Source organism: Sciurus carolinensis, chromosome 11, assembly GCF_902686445.1.
Source record: "Sciurus carolinensis chromosome 11, mSciCar1.2, whole genome shotgun sequence".
NCBI classification, from domain to species: Eukaryota; Metazoa; Chordata; class Mammalia; order Rodentia; family Sciuridae; genus Sciurus; species Sciurus carolinensis.
The window spans coordinates 61,832,971-61,860,132 of NC_062223.1; the positions used below are offsets into that span (position 1 = coordinate 61,832,971).

Below are 27,162 nucleotides of genomic sequence, written 5' to 3' on the forward strand. Positions count from 1 at the left end.
GACAATGGACATCTTGTCAGCCCTCATAGACAAGGACATGCATCTTTGTTCTGAACCAGATGACCACATTCTAACGGAGCTGACTGCAAAGGAAGCTTTGTTGAGAGGGTTATAGGCATCTCAGTGGGACCAGGGACACTCTCAGCTGTAGGGTAGAAGGAGCAGGCCACTAACTAAGATTGATGGATGGTGCCGGCCCTGGCAGGCCGAACACAATGCGGGGATAGCCAAGTGGGGGAACAAAATTAGTTTGCAAGATTAGAACGTATTAACACAAGTCAGACAACTGTCATGTCACAGCTCTTCACTGTAATGCTGATTGGCAGGCAAGCATTTCTGATTCTGATGGCCACGAAGGCGAAGCGTCTGCAATCTGTCTCGCATGACATCCTGGCGGCTGGCAAATCCCCCCTGCTGAAGAAGTCAGCTTTTCTTAGAAATCTGTGTCCCCTGAGTCTTGTTTGGCAGGGTCCCAGGCCAAAGGTGCAGGGTAAGGTGGGACAGGGCAGGGCGGATATAGCAGCTGTCAAGAACTACAGCTGAAGAGGAGAGGCGGGCTTTCTGAACTCAGTGCAACAAGTACTTTCAGATATCTTGCCAGTCTGACAGCAAGAGGAAGATGGCAGGAAGATGCAAGAGGGACCATAATCCCAAAGAAGGTTTAAGACCAATGGTGAGGCCAGACCTACACATGAGGCCAAGTTCAATAATGATGTAGAGCAGGCCAAAGAGAACAGGGCCATCCTTTGGCTCAGCCCCATCCCGCTGATTCTAATGAATGCCCAACCACTTACCTCTGCCCCAGTCACTCTTCTCTGGATCCTACAGGAGAACAGTGGGTCAGCTTCTTAATTTTTATTACCTTCCCAGCTAGAAGAGTTTGGAAGTAAAACTAACTTACACTTGAGTCCTGGGTCGCACTTTTTCTTTATTGGTTTGCATTTGTTTGAAATTTTGAATGTGGGCCTTCTTAGCTGATTTTATTAAATATTGAGTAAATATACCAGGATCTTTATAAAAAATATATGAATATTACTCCAGGAAGGATAGGTTATATTACAATAAAAAAGAACCTGAAGATGCCATTAGTTTAACACAACAAATGTGGATTTCTCACCTCTGCAGCATCAGCTAACACTTCCTAAACTCCTCCCCATGCAAATGGTTTGGAGTTCCAGGCTGTTAATGGCTCCTCCATTTCAACCTGAGGCCACAGAAGGGTAAGAGTCAGTGGGAGGGTCAAACATCAACATCTTTATCCTTTGGTCCAGAAGTAACACACACACACATACACACCATACACACACCAACCCAGCCGTATGGCCTTGCCTAACTTCAAGCGAGTAGTCACCGAGGGGGGAAACAGATAGAATGCTTTTGCCACAACATGTGAGCACAGAGCAAACATCCTCATACTCACTGAGTTTGAGAAAAAGAACATTACTATTTTAGTCAGCTTTTTCACTGCTATGACTTAAAGACTCCATCAGCACAATTGTAGAGGAGGAAAAGTTTATTTGGGAGCTCACAGTTTCAGAGATCTCAATCCATATTCAGTACACTCCATTTCTCTGGGCTCAAGGTGAGGCAGAACATCATGGTGGAAGAGTATGGCAGAGGGAAGCAGCTCATAAGGTGATCAGAAAGCACAGAGAGAGACCACTCACCAGATACAATTTATAACCCATAATCACACCCCCAATGAACCACTTCCTCCCACCCCACCCCACCTGTCTCCAGTTACCACTGTTAATCTCACCAGGGATTAATTCACTGATTAGGTTAAGGCTTTACCCAATTATTTCTCCTCCGAGCCCTGTATTGTCTCACATGTGAGTTTTTGAGGGACACCAATCTAAACCATAACAATTACTATGACATGTGTCCTATGTGCCCTTCTCAGATGCCAGCCCCTTCCCTTCCCCCTCAGAAGTCACCATCATCTTGAACTTTGTATTTATCACTTTCTGTTTTTGTAACCATTTTACTACATATTATTGTTTCCTCAAACAACATATTATTCAGTTTTGCATTTTTGATCTCTACTTAAATGGAATCACACTGCCTGTATTCTGTGACTCTTTTTGTTCAGCATTCTTTTGATAAGATTTATTCATTTTTTTTCCTGCATAGCTGCAATTCATTCATTTTTCACTCTTTTGTAGATTTCCACCAAAGGAATATAATGAAATATTTATCCTTTAGACTCTTGAATGGACACTTGGTTGTCTTCAGGGTTAGAGGCTATAGAGATACTATTATGCACTACACACATCCTTGTGCATGTCTTCTGATGGACTTGATCAAAGATTTCTCTTCAGGAAATTATCAAAGATGTAATTTCTGAAACAAAAGTAGCCATAATGAGCAAAGAAATTGGTGAATATGTGAATCTAAACAGATTTTGACTATGTAAGATAAAATAATAATGTCTTATGGGTTAAAAAAAACAAACAAACAAGGATGAATATACCAAACAGTAGCAATTCTCTAGCAAGAATTAATTGGAAATATGAGAGTCTAAGGCCCTGGTAATGTTTCAAAAGGTGGTAAGTATATTGTTTAATTTTTTACTTTGATGAGCTAATTATGTATGATATTTTTGCAGGGTCGATCACCAAAAGAAAAGAAATTAGGTCAAGATTTAAAAAATACAATGATGGGGGAAATGACCAATTTTTAAAACAAGGAAAATAAAAGAGAAGAAGTGAGAAATAAAGATAAGACACACCTAAAGCACAAAATTAGGTGGTAGATAGGGATGGTTATAACAGATGTAAATAGACAGGGCCTATATTAAGACAAATGAGTGAAATTGATTTTGAAAAAGAAATCAAACAGCATCCCTGACCAGAGAGACTCCAACAGTAGCATGGAGTCCCCAGACATAGCCTTTGGAGATTAAGGTGTGACCCTGCATGGGAGATGACTACTCAGGCTGTGGGTTAAGGCTCCTAGGACTTCACATTAAAGACTCTCTGTAGTAAAGAAAACCCATACTCCCCAAAACTAAGATGAATGTTTAAATGAAACTTAGAGATAAGCATGTTGCTGATGAACTGAACCTTGGTTGTGAGAGAAATGAAGACTCGAGTATTAATCCAAAGCTTTTGGCCTGAGCATTTAGAGGGAATGGTGGCTATCTGAGAGGATGAGACAATCACTGGGGCACAGGACCTGGAAATGGAAAGACATCCGGTCCTTTCCTGTGATCTAAAGGACTTCCATCTCATGAAAAGCCGTTATGTATATGTCTTTGGTGAAGAACTTCAGAATAATGAAAAGCTACTGCTGAAAATCTAAAGGCCGTTCCTCTCGAAGAAGTCCACAAGGTTGATTAGTTATACAAACATGCCATGATGATTTGTAAAATTTTATGAATGCTGATCATCAACAGTTTGGCTCTGGAGAATTTGAGAATAACCTGGCCTAAGAACATAGTGAGGATAACCCTGGGGAGCACCACATAACCAAGCCACAGTGCAAGCAGTGCCTTGGAAACAAACATCCCAGCAGCTCTTGCCTAAGCGGTCTAATTCAATTTGGAAGTCCTAGAGAGATAGAAGAGGTGCAGGAGGTAGCTGTAATAAAAAGCTTCCTTGGTAAACATGAACTCTCCTGCACTGAAACTTGCTGAGGAATCAAGTCAGGTTGACAGAGGCTAACCAGATTAATAGTGTGGAATACTAGAACTATATTTCTGGAAAACCTACAAATCTTAGGTTATAGACAATATTGTGATTTTAGCAAAAAATACATAAACAAAAGAAATAGACAAGAAGATGTTATGTGGGGTACTGCTCAAAAGATGATCTTGGACTGGGGATAGCTCCATGATAGAAAATTTGCCTGCAGTGCACAAGGCTTGGGTTCCATTCCCAGGGCAAGAGAGAAAAAAAAAAAGTATCATGTCATTTATCCAGTGAAAACCATCTTCTTTACACAGTGAGGTCCTCTTCTTCACTGGTTATAGAAGAAATTTCCACAAGAGTCTTTGAAGGAAATAAAATCCAAAAGATACCAGAAATTCTAATCAACCACAGACAGAGATAAAAGGAACCATATCACTACTAAGGAAGGACAAAAGGCCTTCAGAAAATGGAGAAGTTGAAAACATTATACTGTAATTATCTCATGATAGTTAGGAGGCCTTGGTCATTTGATTACAGATCAGGAAAAGATTAATGACTCAAAAAGAGGCTCAGAATATATAGGAAAAGCCATGCTATCTCATAACTGTGACTAATTGAACATTTAATAGTTTACTTTAATATATATTAAACAAAGATTTAATAAAAGCATTCAATCAAAAAGGATAACTGATTCTGCATGAGCACCTGGAAGTAAAAAAAAAAATGTACTGTACTGATAAAATAATAACTGCTAATGAAATATATATGCCTTTGAAGATGAAATTGTTGACATACTGAATATCATATCATTGTGTCACAAGCAGTGACTGCTAGTTAATTGGGATATTTTATTATAAGGAATTCAGATTCAAATGAATGCAAAAATATAAAAATCACAGATTACCCTGTATCTCTCATTATGAGTAACAGATGTCACATTTTCAGCACCAATTTGAGATAGGTATTGTAGGTATTTATGGTAATTCTTACTTTCAAACAGCATTTTTTTCAAGTAAGTAAAGCTATATGAAAAACTACCACAGTATATAAGCTATTCATATAGTCATGAAATTTTAGCTTCCATGACCACTTCAGAAGGGATAGGCTGAGGCTATATTATTATGCTAAATGCTCTGACTGAGTAACTAAGATATCACATGGATAGACCTTGAGTAATTGGATAACTCAGCCAATTCTGGTATGAACAACAAATAGCTTGGAGTATAAAGTACTTAAAATTTCTTGATATCTTAGTAACTCCTACCTCCGCAGCAATGTTTCTTTTGGATGACCGAAGACAAAACACTCCTCACAGGCTCAGGTATGACTGATACCTCAAATAATTTTTTTTTAATTATCTGATATTTTAGAGATGTCTCACTTCTGACATCTTGATTTTTGGATTCTTGAATCTATTTCCAACATGAAAAGATTAATGATCCTTAGTAACTAAGGATCATATCAATGTAAAGGGAGCAGTCTGAGTCCATTCCATAGTCATCACCTAAAAGATATTAGCTATATTTTTATTATGTGTTGAAAGATGATCTAGTAGCAAGAAAGGATTTTCTGACTTATAGTTTCCTTATAGTCAATGAATAGCTGAATTCTGTCATTAATGAAAAAGTACTTTCTGCTTTGGGTCAAGAAGTAGTAACAGGAACTCGACTTTCACCTAAAGCAATTGAAAACTTGAACTAAATATATATGTCAATTATTTTCAAACATTAGACATCAATTGATGTGAGACAATAAGTTCTCTGAGAGAGGAAGAACAAAGTGAGACTCTTGATTGTCCCATGTTATTACCTGGTGACTATTCCCAGGTCATGGTGCAGGAAGGTAAAATGCAATCAGAGCCTGGTAGTCCTCCTGAATTGAGAAGATGTGAGAGTCTGAGACACGAAGGCAACTAGAATTCAAAGGACAGATTATCAAGAAGAGAGGGTTGTGCAGAGAAGGAATTCTGGAGATTAGCAGATTCCTCTCAAGTTTTTAGTTGAATAGTGATCAATGTAGGCTTATAAGGAAACTACTCAGAACTGGGGAAAGAACTACTCTAAAGAATTAGAGTAAAAATGTGTAGTGCTTACACAGAGTGAGGAATAGTCTGTTCCCACCAGCCAGATGGAAATCTCATAACTTATATGAAACAAGAATAAAGTTCTAAGAAAATCATTGATTGCCTCGGTAGTAGGAAAAATGTGTCCATGAATTAAAGGCAAATGTGGTTCTTCCTAACAAAGTTATAAGCAATCCTAGAAAGACCAAATTATTTTCAAATAACTGAACTACATTGTAGCATAAAATTTTAAAATAATTATAGGTAGACAAAAAAATCCTGTATCCCAAAAGTAAAATTTATTATGTCTTGTATCCAATCAATAATAATCTGGTGCTCAATGAAGCATAAAACAAAGACCCATAATAAGAAAAAACGATCAATAGAGGTTTATTCCAAAATGGCACAGATGATAGCATTAGTATAGAAGGATATGAAAATAGTTCCTATAAACATAGATATTCAAGAAGAAAAAGCACATAAAGAAGATAGAGGAAATACAGAGCATGTGAATACACAAAGAATATTTTTTAAACTACTCAACTTGAACATCTAGAGATAACAATCTGAGATAGGAATGTATTGAATGACACTAGGAACAGATTAGATGCTGCAGTAGAAAATATTATCAAACTTGAAAATTAGTAATAGAAACTACCTGAAATTCAACTCAAATTTTAGCAAAAACTGGAGAAAATGAAGAGTCTGAGTAAACTGTGGGAAATTTCAGGCAGCCCAATATGCAAGTTATTGGGATCTTTGAACAAGAGGAAAGGGAGTGAACCAGAAAAAAGTATTGGAAGAAGTAATGGGAAATTTTTCCAAATTTGATTAAAACGATAAACAGATCCAAGAAGGTGATAGAACCCAAATAACAATAATAATGACAAAAACTAAATCAAAGCATATCTTAATATGATTGCTCAAAACAAATGACAAAGAATATATTTAAACCACCATAGACAGAAAACACATTATATACAGAGAAGCAAAGACAAGAATGGCAACAGACTTTTCATGGAAAACAATGTAATCCAGAAGATAGTGGAGGAAAAAAAATGAGCATGGGAGAAACAAAAAACTGTCAACAAAAATTCTATAAGAAAAACTTTCTCAAAACACAAAAATGGAAAGAATTCAATACTAACAAATTTGTGCTAAAAGAAAAGCTAAAGGAAGTTCTTCAGACAGAATAAAAATGGTAATAGATACCTGAATTTATACAAAGAAATGAAAACTGAAGGCCACAGTATGTATATTTCACTACATTGATTAAGAGACTTTGATGTAGCATAAAACCCTTCCTCTCTGATTGTCCTCCCACTCTTTGACCCAATCATAAAAGCTACCTTTTCTAAACTAACTCGAAAAATTATGTAAAGGAATTGGGGCAATGAATTGGGTGTTAAAATAGGAATTTCTGAAATATATGAATAAAATTATACATTTCTTTTGAGACCTTTTCCACTTCATCATGGAAACAGTGTACAAACTTTCCATCCACTCTGTATGCTGGAGCATTCCATTGCTCACTAATTTTGGATAGACTTATAATAATGTACTCTTATACTAAAGGATATACTTAATAGGATATCTTCTAATTTGGACATGAGATTTTATATAGCCCAAGATAGCAGATGAATTATACAGGGAAAGTATTAATCTTTCTTCTGACTTCTAGTTCTACCCATTTAAGAAAAGTTCTACTAGACTTTCTAAGCTCACTCCCTGTATAATTTAGTGATCCATTCTCCATGAATGATTATTTTACTGGTAAGTCTATGTTTAACTAACTACGTATAACAATCAGTGATCTGAAAATTTGTTAAAAGTTCTCTGAAGGCCTATAAAATTTCTAAGGCATTTAGAAAACTTTCTATTCTGGTGTATGTTCATGCCATTCAAATATTCGATAATGGGCAAAGCAACTTTTTTGAGATCACATCTCATCATCCATTGTTTGAGTTCCAATCCTGATTAAAGATGAGCACAACTGTGATGTGTCCCTTTGACTTGTCATTTAAAACGTGAGTCAATAACTGATTTGGAGAATGCGAAATGCTTCCTCTACCTCTTCAGGAACATCTGGAAGTGTATGAATCCACTGCTGCCTTTGTCTGTTTCAATGCTTCCTTGATGACAGTCATCCACATCCTTTCTTTGTCACACTCCCTATGAATGACTGTGTCATTCCTCATTGAAGCTGGATCCAACCCTGAACTTTACTTTCACAATAGATGTGACCAGAATAAAGGCTGGTAAGGGACTTCCCTTTATTCCAGTGGGGACTTGAAAAAAAATCTGTCTCTTATCTCTTCTGGTGTAGTCTTGTCAATTATGCTTACTCTATGTATTCAAAAATTCCATATCATTGATGTAAAAATTGAGAGATCTCAAACTTCTCTTGATTGAGAAAAAACAATCAAGAAATTCTCTGAACACATTATGCCTATTATATGGCTCTTCCCTTCATCTTATGAAATTAGCTGAATTAACTCATAAAACATCTTACTTTGATTTGAGCCCCAGTAGTACCACTTTGATGAAAAAGTTGACAATGTGCTGCTTTTGGCTTTATTTGGATGTGATAAAAGGTAAAATTGTGTTATTTCCCTCTTCTACTCTTAATAATACAAATGTGCCTGGAAATTCTTATAACAACCTTAAATTTATCAAACTGAGCTTTGAAGAACATCAGAGGATGCTTCATTAGAGAAGTGGTCTTTTCTCTTTTATCCCATCTTTTGTTAGTATTGAAATATCTCATCCCCTCATTAATTATATAAAGATTTTTCTGAATCAAAAGGGCACATCTTATGTTAACTATGAGACTATAGGTTAGACTCCACATAAGCCTTTAAAGGCAAAGAACTATTTTCATCTTCAGTCAGAGATAAGCCATGGAAGAGGAAGAAGAGGGCTGTAGGAAGGGGGAAGTCTGAAAGATTTCCAAACGAGAGAAGAATTTGAGGTCCTATTGCTGGCTCTGAGTTAGAGAGACCTGAGTTCAAGGACCAGAGAGGTCTCTAGGATCTGAGGTCTGTGCCAGCCAACAATCAGAAAAGAAACAAGAACCTCAGTCCAAGAGAAGCAAGGAAGTTATACTAACACCTTCATTGAGCTTGGAAATGGATTCTTCCCAGAGACTCCCAGCAAGGAGACAGCTTGATTTCAGTTTTGTGAAACTCAGAGCAGAGAAACCAGCTGAGCCCACCTGAACTTCTTTCCCACAGAGCTGTGGTATATTTGTGTTGTTTTAAGCTACTAAATTTGTGGTAATATATTGTGACAACAAAAGAAAATTGACACACAAAACATTGACAGCATTGTTTCACTTACAGCTTCCAATTTTTCTTTTGAGAAATCAACTGTTGTCCTAAAGATCATTTCTTTGCAACCTAGTTCTGTTCTTCTCTGTCCACTTTCAGGATCTGGTCTTTGTCTTTGATGTGCTGCAGTTTCATTTTTATATGTCTACATGTAGGGTTTGTTTTCCTCATTCTGCTGGGGGAGATTATTAGTTACTGGAAAGAGGAAGTGTTGGAAGTTGTTGAACTCTTTACATCTGTAAATGTGGTCTCTTCCCAGTTCTCTCTTCCCTCTTCTTCTGGAATTCCAGTTTAATATATGTTGACCCTACTGACTGTATTCAATTTTTCTTAACCTCTCTTCCACATCAGCCATCAGACTCATGGTTGTGCCATTCTTTTAGCTATGTCTCCTAGTTCATCAACCACCATTCAGCTGCTCCTAGTCTACTTTTAAACTACCTATAGTTAGTTTTGTTGCTTCTATTTTAAACCCATTTGGTCATGTCTAATAGTCTTGTTCTTCTCAAATCTTATGACTCCCCTTTTTATTTCTCCAAAAATTAAATATTCTTATTTATATTCTGAATCTGATGAGATGGATATCTATATTCAACATAAGCCTAGTCCTAAATTTTTCTTTTGACTCTCAGAGGTTTTATTCCCTATCATTTGTCATAGGTGTTTTGAACTGAGTTGATATATTTTGGAACTTGTATCTGTGGAAATGCTTTGAGGCCTTTGAAATAGTTTTTTTTTTTTTTTAACCTATTAAGAATTGCATTCTCATTTGATTAAAGTGCCATTTTAATCCAAAATGCTTGGCCTGAAGGTTTTTTTGTTTTTTGTTTTTTGTTTTTAATTTTCTTTTTTGATCACTCAGCTAATGTGAATCCAGACTGAAAATTCATGGGAGGGCCATCTTGTGGCACAATTTCCCTCTCTTGGTACCAAGAGTCAATATAGACAGTTTTCCTTGCATCCTTCTGGGTCAGATGTTTGGATTTGTTTCTAACTCACTCTTATACTGAGGGTGCAATTCTTTAAAACCCCAACTTTTTGTTGGGGCTTCTCTTTAGACTCTCCACCTCCAGTAGGTTTTGGACTTTGTATTAACTCAATGGTAGCATTCAGGGGTCTGAAAACCACAGATCTTTTTCATCTGGTTTTGTTAATGTCCTCATGCTAAAAGCCCTTCTCTTGGGTTTCTACGTTCACTTGGTTTTTGATATATTATTCTCTTGCCAACTTCCTAAACCCTTTAGCAAGATGTAACTTTATTCACTGTTCTCAGTGGGAGTCAACCAGAGGACCTTGTGTCTGTCATAGTGCTAGAATGGAAACTCCAGGAACCTTGTCCTTCTGTAAGATGAATTCCCTAAGAGGAGGTCCAGCTACCATTTTTCTCTTTTCCTCTCTCCTGGGTGCCTTCTGAGGAACTATGACCTATAAGTATGAAAGCCCTGACCTGCACTCCAATAGTTAGTCTTACTTGTCTACTTCAGGTCAGGTAATTCTAATTGTCCTCTTCCTGAGACCCAACCCCACTGTTAACACGATGATAAATACCCTGTCAGGCCTTCTCTGCAGTTCTGAATCTTCCTCACGCCCATTCCACTAACTCAGGCTAGTCCAGCCTTATTCCCTTTACTATATAGAAGTATAGAAGTAGATTGACTATATACCCTTGACTGCACTTGATTTTTAATTGACCATTTCTTTTTGGAGAGTTTTTTCCTATTTTCTTGTTAATTTCCCATCTCTCCCAATATTATTTGGTACAAACAATGCAAAAGTTCCATAACTTTATCTGTACAAGAACCAAGTGCTGACAATAGGCCCCAGAATGTTGCATGTGGTAAGAAAGGAAGAAACTCAAACTCTGGAATCCAAAATAGTGCATTTCAATTCCAGATCTTCCATTTGCAAGTGACTATTCAAATTCCTTTAGTCTCTAATTCCTCATTTATAAATTTATGCTTTGTCAGATTATTGGGAAATCCCAGAAATGATGTATATGAAGTGTCTAATTCAAAATAGGGACCTAAGTAGGCATCAGATAGTTGGAAAAATCAAAATGAAGGTCATGGAGTCCACGCGGTCAAGATCATGTTACTGTGTACTTTGAAGACTGAATTTGAGCAACTGCAAAAAGAATGAGTGACTGCTATTGCATATCTGCTCTGATGTAAGAGCTAAGGCCAGAATGGGTCTAGTGTGAGGCATAGAAGGACTTAAACTGAAACACTAAAACTAAAACTCAGAATATGGAAGAATAATAGATTTTGTATCAGAACCAGGCAAATAATACCTTAGGGACAAATGTAAATACTTTTTCTTATGCTTCTCTTCCCTCCTCACTACTGGTAGAAATTACTAATTACATATAATTAGTAACACACACACACACACACACAAATACACACACTATATATAGTATACATATATACATGGTATATATGATGATAAAATAATAGTAAAAAGCTAAATTTGGTACTGTTCTAAACTTATAATGAATTAACTCACATAATCCTAATAACTCCATGATGTAGGGATTGTGACTATTAGCATTTTACAGACAAAGACACAAAAGCACCAAGAACCTGAGAAATTTCTCTAAGTTTAAGCAAGGAACAGAGAAGTTTGGCTTCAGAAGCCACACTCCAGGCCTCTTTGATACATGGTGTCCATAGTGTGAGCATGTTTTCCTATTTCTATTAGGAGTCCACCAACTAAGTCCAGCAGGAAGTCACTATCAACAGAGTTGGCATGAAATGAAATCTACTTTCCATCTTTGGTCCAGAGATTCCTGGCTTAGGGCCTTACCCTAGTGAGGAATTGGTGGAAGCAGTAAGCACCAGTATCCTTAGTCCATTATTTATAGCTCCTATATATTATTATGCATAAGTCAACTCATAAAAAACTATTTGCAGTACTCCCAGAGCAGTTTGCCCTTGCCTCGGTCATGGACACTCTAATTCTACCATCCTTATGAGTTTACATGTCTGGCTCCAGGACTGGATGTGCATTTTTCGAAGACAGGGGAAATTCTTTAATCTTCCATTTATCAGTACCCAGATTTATCATGACTTCTACAACATCAGTGTGATACAATAACCATTTAAATGTGCAAATAACAAAAGCAAGGATAACTAGCATTTTGTTTTGCACTTTCAACGTGCTAGACTCTGTGCTAGATACATCCCATATACTATTTGTAATTCTTACAACTATATTAGCTTGGTATGTTTCTCATTTTGCAGATAAAATACAGAGATGGTAAGTGATAGTCTAAGGTTAAATAGAAAGTGACTGACTAGAGTTTGCATCTGAATCTAGATGAACTCTATATGTGCCTTCTATAGTATGACAACAAGAAAAGACCCTAGATAAACATTTACAGGATGAACAAATTATATCATACATTTCACCTTGAGAGTACTTCTCAACTGCATTCTTCTACTGTCTTTTAAAGAATCCAGTCAAAAGCACAGAAGGTAGAAGGACCCAGATGGCATTGGTAGTCATTATCCTGTGTCCAGGGAAGGCAGAACTGGTTGGAAACTTGCTTCTGGCATCAAACAGAATAGAAACTGAGCAGGGCCTTGGGAGTTGGGGTTGGCCTTCCTCAGTCAGGTTGGGTTGGAAAGATCCTCTCCACTGGACCATGAGTGTTGGATCCATGCCTGTCTTGACCATAAAAGCAAAACTCCATCTATTTGGCCTTCACTTTTTGCCCACTGATCATTCTGCCCTTTCCACCTCTGATTCTCATATTAAAAGTACTTAGAGGTGGTTCAAGTCTGAACACAGGATTATATGTACTTTCATGTAAAAGAGACCTAAGAGGAATCTGAAATATATATATATAATATATATATATATATATATATATATTATATATTTCTGTACACCCAGCAATTATAACCTATTGTAGACAATATTATATAAGAGAAAGAGCATAGGTTTTGGAGGCAGACAAAACTGTGTTTTGATCCTGGATCTGCTGTTTACCAGTCATGAAATTTGGGGTAAAATATTTAACCTCTTTGAGACAAAGTTTCTCATCTGTAAAATGAACATAGTTACATCAATATTCATACCACAGTGGAATACTTTGAATTATTTTAAAGATAATGCCACTCCAAGAAAAATGTTTCTTGCCAAACAAATTGCAGTTACTAAGTAATTACTTTATAAAGTTACTAAGATAAGTAACTTTCTTATCTTTATTAAGCAACAAAAGTCTAATGGCTGCTACAGCTCTTGTGAACATGCGTCCAGCCATAAGCAAAGAAACTTGGTGTCCATCTGAACTTCCTCCTCTTGGTTCATAGTTCTGTATTACATCTTTACACACCTCCACAACCAATAAAGGTCCAGAGAACCAAGAGGGATTGGAATTCAATTCTGGAGAGATGTTCAGGCAGTTATCTTGCATTTAGGGCTAAGTGGACCAGGACCTGACAAGATTGTCTTTTATGCTTCACAAAAGGACAGAGCAATTGCTGAGTTGGACCCTGAAAACAAGGCCTTTGTTTTGCATGGTTACCACATGGTCCCTTCCTCTCTCTTTGGAATTTGACAAGCAAATTGGCATTTGTGTTGCTGAGACTGTCATAGAATAGTGATTGTTAATTATACCCTAGATGTCCTGCCTCATTCTGCCATGGTTGTATTATGCTAAATGTGTGCAGTGAGCAAAAGATCTTAAATTTGATTTCAAATTGCATATCTCAGCATGCTTCCAGACCCGCCCCAGGTCAGAGAGATCCTAAGGGAGCTGTTGGACATTCTCCTGCTCCAGAATCCCTGGTTCTAACTTAGGCTAGGAAGTATTCAAAGGGTCCAGCAGATGTCAGTATGAATTCTTGAGTCTCTCCAGGTTGAGTATTAACAGATCAAATTATATCATCCACAGTCCGAAGAGCTATCTCTAGAGGGAGTATTGTATGAGCATTGGCTTCAGAGACAGTATTTTCCATAAGGATTCTCTCCTCTAATTGGTAAAATTCTGACCTTACGTCTCGACCCCAAAGCTGGATGATTGATACAGTCACAATTATAACAAAACTTCAAAAGATGAGACAAGTGAATAAGGAGGCTATTTCTAAAAATGAATCTGTCTATGCCCACTATCTGGATTCCTCTGTGTAGCCAGCCTGGATTGATTTCTAGCATCTTCAGTCTGTGACCCAGGAGGCTGTTCCTTTATAGCCAAAGTCGGGCAGGGCTTCTGGTTGATTACAGCTTTAGAATCAGCAGCAGATACAACATTGCCAAGCCAGATTATGAGTGCTGATACACTCCTTGAATGTCTTTTTTTGTTTGTTTTTTTTTTTTTTTTTTTTTTTTTTGCAGTACTGGGAATCGAACTCAGGGTCTTGTGCTTGCGAGGCAAGCACTCTACCAGCTGAGCTATCTCCCCAGCCCTGAATGTCTTTTTTTAATTCATTTTTGGATATTTTATATACCAAGAAAAGTACAGAGAATAATATAACAAATAGCTGAACAATCACTACCTAGATTTAACAACTAGTGACATTTTACCATATACATGGCAAGTCTTTTATTATTGATGAGTCTTATATACTCCTCAGTCCCATTTCCTTCCCTCTCTCCCCAGGGGTCCACATTATCTTGAGGTACATGTATATACCATCTAAATTTAGTTTCCCAGATTACCTTAACAAAGCACCATAAGCTGAGTGGCTTAAACAAAAGAAACCCTTGTCACACAGTTCTGGAAGCTGGAAGCTGTCTGATATATTGATAGGGACATACTCCCTCTGAAGGTGCTAGGGAAAGATCTCTTCCAAGACTTCTCTTCTTGGTCTTTAAGGAGGAGACCTATACCACCCCACAACCCTGTCCTTTGATCATGAGTCAGAGTGGGAAGTCAGCCCTGCAAAGGGGGTTTAATGGGTAAACCAAAAGCTACAGAAAGACTGCCTGACCCTCCAGCAATGAACAGCCTACAACCTCATGGGTTTATCTGGAGTCTCTCCTTTACAGGGCTTTAGCCATGGATGACCTGAAATTAGCAAAGGGAAGGAAGTTTCTGTCTTAAAGACAGAAGATACAACTTAGCTGAGCAGGGCTTCTGGGGCCAATCTCAGGGAAGAAAATGAAGGATATGGAAAATGACAACCCCCAAGGCAGTGTGACCTGGGAAGATGGAGGGAGGAAGAAGACAAAACATTGATTCTTCCCCAATAAATCTTTTCCCAGTGACAAGACAATTCCTAGGAAGGATACACACATCAATCCTAAAATGGCAATCCCTGGGAAGAGAATAAACATTGATCTTTTCCCAGTAAATTCCCTCCCAATGACAGTAAAGCTACACTTTAATCCTGCCCCAGTGACAATACAATGACCCCTAGAAGACAAGATAAGCACTGGGCACTGAGAACTGAACCTTCCATCCTTGCCCAATAAGAACAAGTTTCACATTCTCACAACCTGGTTCCTGAAGGCCCAAACTGACACATTCTGTTAAAGAAATTAAATCACCTCTCAGTGTAACCTATAAAAACTCAGACCCCTTCTGTAACTGGGGTCCACTTTCTACCCTGAAAGTGAGCCCCTTCGAAGCCTGACTCTGCTGCTGAATAAAAGGCATAGCTGATCCATGAAGTCTGTTCCTGTCCTGGTTATTTGTCCTTTCATTATGGTGCCAAAACCATTTAGGTTCTTTCTGCTTACAGAAAGGAAGGCCACCAGCACTTCCAAGAATTCCACAAAGCCATCAGACTTAGTGCCAAGAGATGGACAAGGAAATGACTTCACTGGGCAAGTTCTTAGAGAAAGTGAAGACATCCTCTGGTCACTGAGTCAGAACTCCCAACATGGATGGAGTAATGTGGGCTTCATGAGGAGTAACCCTAGAGAAAGAGATGCTGACCACCATTGCCCAGGCCACTTTCTTCCTCTTGGATAGTGTGACATCCCAGTGAGAGCACCTTCTTCTTTTCTGTAACTCCATCTCTATTACTTTATGAAGAACCTATAGGGGAAAGCTCCGTGTCACTCCCAAACACTAGAACCTTAGAAACGATGCTAGAAAATTGGATTAAAATTGTCTTCTACAGGTGAGAAAGATTGAATGAGATTTTAAGGCAAGAACTTCACTTCCCTTGCCTGCTAGCTGGACCTTTAAAACATCTTATTCAAAATTTCGAGATTTTCTCCAAAGACCTCCATACAAAAGTACAACTGAAACGAGGCAATGAGATTACCCCAGATGGGTTCATGTGTTGAATTCTTGAAGCAAACCATCTAAATGGAACTCCCCAGATCGGCTTTGAACTTCAGAATTACTTTAGTGATTTAGTTCATTATTAACTGGGAGCAGGAGAGCTGCCAAGTATGCTTGCAAAATGGGACTGAAAATCTTCCCTGAGGGCAGAATCCTGAAGGGCCTCACGGGCCTGCAGTGTGACTTGCATATCCAGCCATCATCCAAGGTCCCCATGGTCTGAACCAAAGTGAGAATTGTGTCTTTTGTCATTGTTGATGGTGGAAAATGCCTGCAGTGGGACCAATTTGGTCTCAGGATAGAAAAGAGAATTGCCATGGAATTTAAAGAAAATACCATGTTAACCATGTAAGTAAACTGACAAGATTCTTATTTTTGCATGATGCCAAAATTTGAAACTAAGCACATAACCCTTTATGGATTTTTCTGTGGATTTCTATTTGGACTTCACACAGTTTTCTTTGATGTCTCAAATCTCAGGCTCTGTCTCTCTCTCACACACACACATTAATATATAAGTATTCTATAATTTCTGTTATACCAATCACATAGAGCCCCCAAAGTCTATATAAGAATCTGGATAAAAAATCACAGTGAAGGAGACAATAAGATTATGGGCATAAATAGAATCTCTACAAAAGGATCATTGGAAAACTCTAACAAAAAGATATTTTAAAGCAATTGTTCCCAAGGCTGTTAGTGCTTTAAAAATGGAACATCCATTTTGTGTATACATCCACTTTGATTTGTCTTTGATGCTTCACTTTGAAACTAGAATAGGGAATAGCTGTTTTAGAGATTGTCCTGATATTTATCAGGAATCGCACAGGATTTCTATTTTTATTATGTTTCATTTTTATTCCTGTTCTCTTTCTCCCTGAAATAATTTTCATGTTTATTACTAAAATTTTAAGGAGAGACTGAAAATTGTGTATCTGTGCCTGTAGGTTAATTAAAATGTAAGCTATTTTTTTCAGATAAAGAGAAAGTTTGAAATTTTCCAAAGTGTTATACTTCTACTACACTTTTACTTCTAAAATCGCACATGGTATTTGAGTTTATGTGTACATAAATCCAATAAAATATATGTGTACCAAGTGGGACAATCATGGTTTTGATCAAATTCTCATTTTTGTTATTAGTTACATGACCTTGTGCAAGACATGGTCTCTCGAAACCTCAGTTTCCTTACTTGTTAAAAGAGATCACTAAGTGCTTGGCGGGACTGTTTTAGAAATGTAGTGAGGTGGTGCATGCACAGTGCCTAGCCCATGGCAGGTACTCAAACCTGGGAGCTATGGTGGCAGTAACTTATTTCTCCGATTAAGGTCCCAGATCTTCCAAACACTTGCTCTGTTCTAAGGCATTCCTCTTTAGTCTTAAGTGCAGGATGTCAAGATGGCTCAATATGATCTCTAAATCCCTTGCAGGGTTACTAATCTGTTCCTAATACACTGTGGTCTACATTTGAAGTCAGTCACGTAGAACCAGGCAAGCTGAAGAGATGCAAAAGTTGAACTTGGTTGACTTTAACTGTAGCCACCCAGCACTCTTCTAAAGCTTTTCCAAGTATTAACACATTTAATCCTGATGGCAAGTCCATGATTAAGCCATGATTATTATCCCATTTTACAGATGAGACAGCTGAGGCCCAGTGAGGTATGTATTCTACCCAAGACCACACAGTAAGTGGTAGAACCAAAATAGTCTGCAGTTTTAACCATGATGCTTTACAGCTTTTCTGAGGGGGTTGGCCTACCTGACACTAATTCATCACCTTCTAGTCTAAAACAGAGGTGATTCCAGTACTTGCTAATTTTTATTTTTCTTCCTAAGCCTAGACCATCCTCTCACATGTTTGCTGGAGGATGATGGCTTTACAAAGATTTAGAGCCAAAGTTACCTTCCAGTGTCTGGTGCTAGGTTCCTGCTTTCTCCCAAACTAGCACCTGAAGTCAGAGAGATGTGGTTTCTCTCCCTACATCTACATGAACAGTTTGATTTCAGTAATGCTACTTACCCTCCCTAAGTCCCAATTTCCCCATCCATAATGGAGTATATAAGTGGAAATATTACTGATAGCACCTGATTTGTAAATGTGAGAATGAGGGGAAATATGTGACTATGTGCAGGAGGCACTAAGTAAATAGGATCAGCCTTGGTTCTATTCTTTGAAACAAACTTCAAAAAATGGAGTCACTGAGCTAAAGACCAGATGCTTCAGCTCTACCTTGTTCTGCATCCTGGAATGGGATGCTTTCCCCAGGGTCTCTGTTATTACTTCCTGTCTAGAGCATTCCAGAAGGCCAGAAGCTGCTCAAGTTTGTAATCCATTCTCTAAGGCTACTATAAAGATGGTGGGAATCTGAGGGTCTCACCAGCTAGGCTGAGTGCTGTCAGACTATTGACTCTGTATTTCATAGACTGGGGAAGGAGGAAAGGACATTTTCCACCTTCTATGGATTTTAATTGGAAATTCTATGCCGAGCTTAATGTTATCCTTTCATTTCTTTTTAAACTTCCTTTTTCAAAAATTCTACCTTTTTGAATAACATTATTTTATAAAAAAAAAAAAAAAGACCCTTCAAGTCTCGCCCGAAGTTCTTCATTCTGTATCCAACTCCCTTTTCTTGCTCCTCTTCTTTGGCTTCTTAATAGTCTCCTTATGTGTAACATCATATCTCCACACTATGAATCTGTAGGCGTTACAAAGACAGCATGGAAGGGACGGTAATTATTCTGAGGCTTAATATAGCCAGAGACAAGACATGACGAAGCCACAGTTCCTTTGAGGACAGGATCCTCTCCTGGAGGACCTTACAGTGAATGCTTACGTGGTACCATTTGCGTCCCAGTGCCTTTGAGTAGGCTCTCAGTTCTCAGTCTTAGATCTTCCTCCCTTACTCTTTATCACAACTTTATTAGAAATTAGACTTATACGCCTACTTCTCCCAGCCTTCCTTACCCAACCAGAAAAATTCAAAGGGCATTGAACATTGTCATTAAGCAAGAAATATGTTTTCTTTCATCTGGTACAATGAAAATTCAAAGAATGGAACCAAGGCTGATCCTATTTACTCAGTGCCTCCTGCACATAGTCATGTATTTCCTTTGGCTTTTATACTCTTGTCCTTTGAAGTTAGAATTTGGTGATAATTGTCCCTTCAACCATCATCCTACTAACACATGCAAACACTGATGATCAGGCTGTACCAGAACTGGTGGCTGGCATGACTGGAGACAATGAAGTGTGGGAAGCGGAGGGAAAATGGTGTATGTTCTGTTTGAGATTCTTCATTTTGATGGGAGTGTTGACTGAGTTGGTAAATGAGGGCTAAGGGATCCAGATGCACCCAGCTCCATTCTCTACTCTCCTCTGTCCTGCTCTCTCCTCAAAGGTCTGATTTCTGTGGACTCCATCACTATGGTTCCCTCTGCAAAGTACTTGCTTGCCATGGAAAGCACTGGCAGGAGATCAGAAAGTAGGAAGAGAGTATCCAGGTATCTGTCCTTGTGCCTCTCTGCCCAGGTTCCATGTCTCTGGCAGTGGCTGAGTTACTATAGTTCCCACTGCAGGTCCTCTGTTACCCCAGGTCTCAGTGAACTTTGGTGACACTGTTATATCACTTGACCATTCTGCCCAAGGTTGGTAAGAGCTCACCTTTGTTGTCAATCTCTTGGTGTCAGCATTCCTCAATAACTCCACTGCCTAGAAGTCTCCTAGTAGTTTCTTTACTAATGCTTTGTGATTTGAACAATTAAGTTGTTTACTACCAGGACCCTGACCAATATGCATATGCCCACATCACAAGTGCTACAATGTGGAGATTTTACATGTATGTGTTTATATACAAATATACATATATTTCCCAAAGAGCTGCTCTTCTCCTTTAGTCTCTTCCAGTTCTGTATTACTGACCAACTAGACTGGTATACCTAATGGGCAGAGCTTTGAACTTTGACCTAAGAGGCTGTTTGAGTTCTCTTTCTGCGTGCTTCTGGGAGAATCACTTGCTTCCTCTCAACACAATCAGTTTCAACTATAAGATGAAGAGTTAACAAGATCAGTGAAGGTTCACAGTTTATGGGGGTTTCCAAGATCCTTCCAGGAATTTGTGAGATCAAAATTATTTTCATGATAATATCAAGAAGTTATCTACCTCTCTTTGCTTGTCAACATTTACACTGTTGTGCAAAAGTCGTGGTGTATAAAAGTAAACATCACCATGATCAAGGGGGTGGCAGTAAACTCTACTTAGAGTCATTGTATTCTTTCCTGACACACACACTTACATTCTTTAAATACCAATTTTACTTAAGAATATCCTTTAAGGAGCAGTGAAATTTACTAACTTCATTAAACATTGACCCTTTGGTACATGTCTGTCTTTCTAATTGTTTTTTTTTTTTTAATCTGGGTGATAAAGTGAGAACTTCACTTCAGGCATTTCTACTATATGCTGAAAGAGTTGAGGTGTCAGTTTTAAGAAAAACTAGTCATGTGATTGTTTGCTTTGCAAAGTGTGCTAGTTGCTTTTCTCATGGAGCACTATTTTTATATGAAAGATTAATTGACAACTATGGTTATTAAGACTGAGGTATCTGGCAGATACTTTCTCAAAAATGAACAAAGTGAGGCTGTCTCTTCAAAGAAAACAACTGACAGTCTTTGCTGACAATGATAAAATTTGAGCCTTCCAGCTTGATAGCTTCCTCAAATTTAAAGACTTTTCTGATGAGATCTGTCATGATATTAACAAAGTTATTTGTTATTATATAATAAAATGTGTCAACATCAGAACAACCTTCATAATTCAGTGATATAAAGCAAAGACCTTATTCCTAAAAGTGGGAGTTTGGATAAGGTCAGAAGACCTTGGTTTGAATCTAGGATCTGCCATTTACTTTTTACTTCAGCTCCACTGTCTCATCTGTAGATGAGTTTTCCTCCATTTCTGTAAAAAAACCCATTTCTATGTAGGGCTTCAGAGCAAAGACTGTGGCAATAGATATTGCTAGGTTCAGATTCTAGCACTATTTATTAGCTAATGACCTTGGGCAAGTGATTTAACAATGTGATCACATACAGTGTATTTGAATAGACTATTTCGTAACCAGGTGATCAGTATGAGGAATAAATGAGAGGACACATGTCAGATACTAAGCCCAGGTCATGATACATTAGGTTAATTCACTTAGACTAGTAACAGGGAATTCAAGAAATGTTTCCTGAATTGCATAAAATCATATCATAATATGAATGCATTAATTTTTTCAGAAGGATTCACAAATTTTTGTGATAATTTCAAGCTGTGATAGTGGGAAATTGGCTCTCCGAAGAAATCAAAAACTCTTGTTTGCAGCACCTGTCTATTTCTGTGGTGTAAATATGCGCCCACAGACAGTTTCAGGATATCAACGAGAGTTCACTGGACATGGAGTTAAGAAGAAATTCTCACAATTGTCCTTTGTGAGTTCCAGTATGAGCCAGCTCCAGCACAGCCTGCTTTCAAGAATCCTTCTGAAGAGGGATTAGTCAATAAGCCTCATCTCAAGATTCTATTCAGCAGGAAGTGAGACGAGGTTATACAAGAGCAGGGAAGCAAAGGAACCCAAGTTTCTGGTGACTTGGGAAATAATTTTTCAAGTCATTCTGATTTCTCATTAAATCACTCAGAACACTTACCTCACCTATGAAATCCAAACAATTCTCTGTGCACTTTTAATATTTGGAAAGGTTATTGTGGCATGAAACCTTGGGAAGTAAGAATTAGGTTAAGAAACAATGTAATAAGAAAAAAAATTTAAGACACAATTTGTATAATTTCTTTTATTAAAGAAGAAAACTTTCTTTCCAGTATATTCTGCCCAAATGTGAAATTCATTTTTAATGTTTAGAAAGAGCAAACAAAACTGCTGGGCAGTTAAAATACTCCGGTTCCAAAGTTTAAAAAATCAGGCAAGATTATAAAGCGAGAGCAGAGAAAACAGATAAAGTGAATCACCCATGACAATCTGTCACGTTAGCTGTTGTGCATTTCAACATCTGCAACTTAAAAGCCACAGAAGTCAAAAGATAAAAACAAAAACCAATTCCCAAGGACCACCTACTGTTTGATGATGTTGCTAGAAGGTTTCGCCTTCCGTCTATTTCATGTAAAAAATAAATTAGGTATAAATAAGGAGGTGAGGAGAGCTGTCACGTACTCAGGTGCGTTCGCAGGTGTGTACTTGGAGCTGCGTGAGGATGGGGTGAATGCCTCTCCTCTGGAACGCTGGCTACACAAAACTCTCCTCCATGTTGCTGCAGAGTAAAAAGGAGTCCACAAGTCGGGGCTGGACCAACTGCTGGAAGTCGGAGTCCTGGAGGCCTTCGGGGCAGACCCCAGCCAACCGACGCAGGGCAGCCTGGGGAGGAGACAGATGACACAGGTCACATAGGGCCCTGGTCAGGGGCCTGTACTTCCTTCAGTTGCCCTGCGAGATGTGTTGCAGGAAGTGGCACATTTAACAGACCATCTGACCTGATCGTCTTGGCCATCTTGCTCCTTAGTGACTATTCTGTAATTTGGTCACCAAAATGTCCTTATCACAGGATCACTTGGTTTCATTTTTATCTTGGGCATTAAGGAAGATGTCATCTTAAAAACTCAATGATCTTAATAATGGTCCTTTCATCTTGGTTTTTCTTTTCTTCTTTTCTTTCTTTTTTTTTTTTTTTCCAGTCCTGAGGATTGAACCCAGGGGTGTTTAACCAATGAGCCATATTCTTAACCCTTTTTTATTTTTATTTTGAGACAGGGTCTTGCTAAGTTGCTTATGGCCTCATTAAGTTGCTGAGACTGGCCTCAAACTTGTGATTCTTCTACTTCAGTCTCCCGAGCCACTGGGATTATAGGTGTGCTCTACCACCTGGCTCATCTTGGTTTTCAATCATCTTAAGAAACTTGTTATTTTAAAGATCTGGCATATGCCAGTTCCAAAGTCTTCTTTCTAGGGACTGGAACTGTTAGCAGTATCACTGGAATTATATTATTGCTCCCAGGTCCCCTAGTATCTTAGAGCAATAAGGACTATCCATTTACCCATAAATATGGCAAGGTGTTATACAAAACACTATGGGAGGGGAAGCAAGAGGAAAGAGAGGGAGAACACTGAGTCAAAGTCAATAGAGATTCTGCCACTGAGAAATTCAAGTTCAGCAGGTGGGATGAACTGCTTCCTGCCCTGCTGAGCACTGGATATGTGACCCCTGCTTGATGTACATTGCTCATACACTTCTTGTGACACAAAGTCCCTCCCTGCTTTCAAAGCCAGCGGATACATCCATTCTTGTCACCTCCCACCCCGTGAAGCCTTCTCTGATTACCTTGAAGCAGAGAAATTCTGCCCTCCTCTCTGCACCCAGAGCACCTGGGCTGACCTCAGCCCTCTCCACATAATCAGAACTGACTTTTAGGGTGTTTACCTCCCACACTAGACTCTAAGCTCCTCAAGGACAGAGATCTTGTTTCATATTTCTCTGTATATTTACGCAGCGATACATCTCTCTGTATCTAAGCATGAAGCCCAGGGTTGCCACCTGTTTGCCAAGAAATGAACAACTGAGCTCCTTTAAAACTGACCTGAAACTGTGGTTGAGAAATCAGGGAAAAGAGGGAAAAGAAAGGATGATCTGAGCTGGTGTTGGGGGTCACAGATGTTGTCAAGTTCAAATCAGATCACACACAGGGTCTGAGTAACTAGTAACAGGAAGTAAGCTCCCCAGGCTAGTGAGTTCTGCCTCTCCTGGGGTCTAACCCACCCCAAAGGCTAAAGAGGCTAAACTCCAGAGACCTTTTTGATTCCTCCTGGCTCCAACTGAGGGAAATAATCCCATTGTCCCTAAGGCGGGAAAACAGAAGCAGGAAGTGTTCTGCAGATGCGGCTCTGAGGGCAGCCATGCATTTTGCATCATCAGGGGTAAGAATAAAGTAGAGCAGAGGGAGACCAAAAGAGAAAAAAAAAAAAGAAAAGAAAAAACAAAGAAAGAGAGAAAATGCACACATCAATAGAACACATGAGATAGAACAGTAGAGAGACAGAATAAAAAAGGGTCGATAACAGAGATCAGAACAAGAAGGAGACATTGGCATGGAGACAGATGAACTTGGTGAAGGAAAAGGGAGGGGACTGAAAGGGTGATGAAGAGAGAAGAGAAACAGTGACACAGAGAATGGGAGACCTTGGAGGTGATAGGAGAGAGGCAGGAGGTGAAGAGGCAGAGAGGAAAGGGAAGAAGTAGAGAAGGGGAGAGAGGGTGGAGAAGAAAAAGAAGGGAAGGTCTGAAGAATGAGAATGCTAGAAGAGGAGGCAACCCCAGAGAGGGAAGGAAAGGAAAAACCAAACCAAGGCTAAGATGGACAGAAAACAGGCACCCACATCTCCCCAGGGTCCCCAGAAAGTCTACAGGAAGCAAACCCCTGGCCCACACAGCATCCAGCACCTCAGAGGACCCAGCACCCTGCCCAAGCATTTCTCTCAGCCTCTGCTTTCCCAGGAGGGTTAATGGCCAGTCATCGCAGAATCTCAGTCACAGACAGCCTGAAAACACCCAAGTATTCCACAAACCCAGCAGCCTGCTGACAGCTGCTTCATTAAGGAAAAATCAATTCTGTTCTCGAGAGGCGAAATGCCCTGTCACTGTCCCAGACACAGGAAACAATGACTGAAATTTACTCCCTCCACCTGAACAGCCTTCAAAACTGGAAAGAAGGCTGGGGGAGGAGCAGGAAAAGCAGCTTCCGACTCCATCTTCCAGGACAGGATCCAAGGGCACCCATTTCCAGCCAAGGTTGGAACCTCTGGAGTCAAGCCATGGATGCAACAAACACTGGTGGTTGGGGAAAGAGGAAGGAAAAGTCTACCAATCCCTAAGTCAGACAATAAGCAGTCACCAAACGCATGGTCCTGTAGAAATACAAAGAGCTAGGAAAAGACCACTCTCCTAAGAAGGTTCCAGACTAGAGAGGGTAGGAATACAAACCCTCCCTCATGAGTCAACAGTGAGACCAGGACCATGAGAGATGGGGAAGGAAAGCTGGTTGGGGATAAGATGGTCTGGTAAACAAACCAACATCTCCAGAGGCAAATAGGTTTTGTTTAAATTCCAGGAACCTCGAATACAGAAAGCAACCTGCCTCAGGTGGGAAAGACAGAATCCAAGAGGAGAGGCCCAGATATGTACTGTGTGCGTCCTGTCTCACCACCACAGAGGACCCCTGGAAAAGTTCACAGAGGAGAGAGATGTAGATCTGAGCCTTGAAGGATGAACAAGATTTCAATAAACAGTTGTAGAGAGGGCATCTGCTTGGGGCAAGAGCCAGGGCACTGTTCAGGGTACTGTGGCTTGGTAGTTGTGCAGGGCCTGGAGATAGTGGGAAGCCTTCAGGCCCTGGGGCTGAGTAGGTAGACAGTAGCCCTTAAATAATGGGGAACCATGGAAGCTCTGGGGGTCTCATGGGAGTGTCATGATTGTCAACTGTCATTAGGAAAATTAACTCAGGCAGGGGTGGATTAGGGAGCAGGGGCTCTACCACCTCCCTAATCCAACATCCAGCTCATCCACAAGAACAAATGTAAACCCTTTTCTTCTTGAAAGTCCTTTGAGTGATTAAAGATAGTGGTCAAACCCTTTTGTGTGCCCTCCTTCAAACCAATAGTAAAAATGACAATAAAAGTAGTAACAAGCTCCGCTGTCAGAAAGGAGCTTCCAAGTACTCTTGATGTTCCTAACATGTCCTTGGGGCCTATTCAGTGGAGCAGTAAAGAAGGGATAGTTGGAGTCCATAGTGTTTGCCAGCTATTAATTTTTGCTTACTAGATCAAGCAAACTTAAGAGGGCCTATGAACTTGGATGAGAGATAAATCTTCGTTTTCACTAACCTCTAACTGAAACTTAGAGCAACAAACCATAAAGTCTTAACCATCTCTGTTCTTGTTCACCAATAGAAGTCACAGATATTTTTATATTCCATTATGGATGGAATATCATTTATAGCCATTGCTAGTCAACATTACAATACTTATTCAACCCATTGCTAGAACCTATTTAATGCATTGATTAAAAAGTACACATTAAATGTCACATATTTAAATATTTTAATAATTGTATTAATATAATTGATTTTCTTTTTAATTCTATATATTTTATTTTATGCACTTAAAACCCCAATTCTGAGAATAATATTCACCAGACTGCCAAAGGCATGAAAAGCATAAAGATTACCCTGTATGTCCCAGAATAAGAGCCACAGAAGAGCAGAGATTTTTGTCTCTTTTTTCCCATAGCTATATCCCCAGGGTCTAAAAGAGTAAATGGCACACAAAATTATTCAGTAAATATTTACTGAGTAAAATACATAGCACTTTGACTTACTCAACGTCACATAGCTCATTAATGGTGAGACCAGAACAGGTCTGTCTAACCGCAATGCCCCGCTGTTTCTATCGTTCTACAGTTGTGCAAAACCCATCAGCAGCTTCCAGAAATGAGCTGGGCTCAGTTTTAAAATGACAGAATGAGGAGAGGGCTTTACTATGACTCAGCTTGAAAGATCCTTCAAATCATTATGTCTCCTGTGTGTTCACTGAGGACCAAAGATCTGGCACTTTCCTCTGGAGGTCAGTGGCTCTGTTTATACAATGGCTTCTCTGCTGCTGGATGCTTCCAGCTGGAAGCAACTCTGCTCTGGTATTCATTACAGCCCCACTGAGAGAGGTGTATAGACAAAGCACGATGCATTCTCCCTCTGCCACTGCTATTTTATGGTGGGCCCCCTACCATCAGTAGGTTGGATGGGAATCTCCAGAATGTACTCACTCAGGTTCAGTGTGAAGATCCTAGTGTCTGAGTGAAGT

General features: G+C 39.1%; 1 protein-coding gene across 1 annotated transcript in view; it reads right to left on the bottom strand.

Annotated features, from left to right (window-relative positions):
• Positions 1-22,094: 22,094 nt before the first annotated feature.
• Positions 22,095-27,162, bottom strand: part of Insc (INSC spindle orientation adaptor protein) — a 126,887-nt gene continuing 121,819 nt past the window's right edge. The window contains exon 13 of the mRNA XM_047517151.1: positions 22,095-22,671. Coding sequence (XP_047373107.1) covers positions 22,543-22,671 — 129 coding nt within the window. The 3' untranslated portion in view covers positions 22,095-22,542. The remainder of the gene's footprint in view (positions 22,672-27,162) is intronic.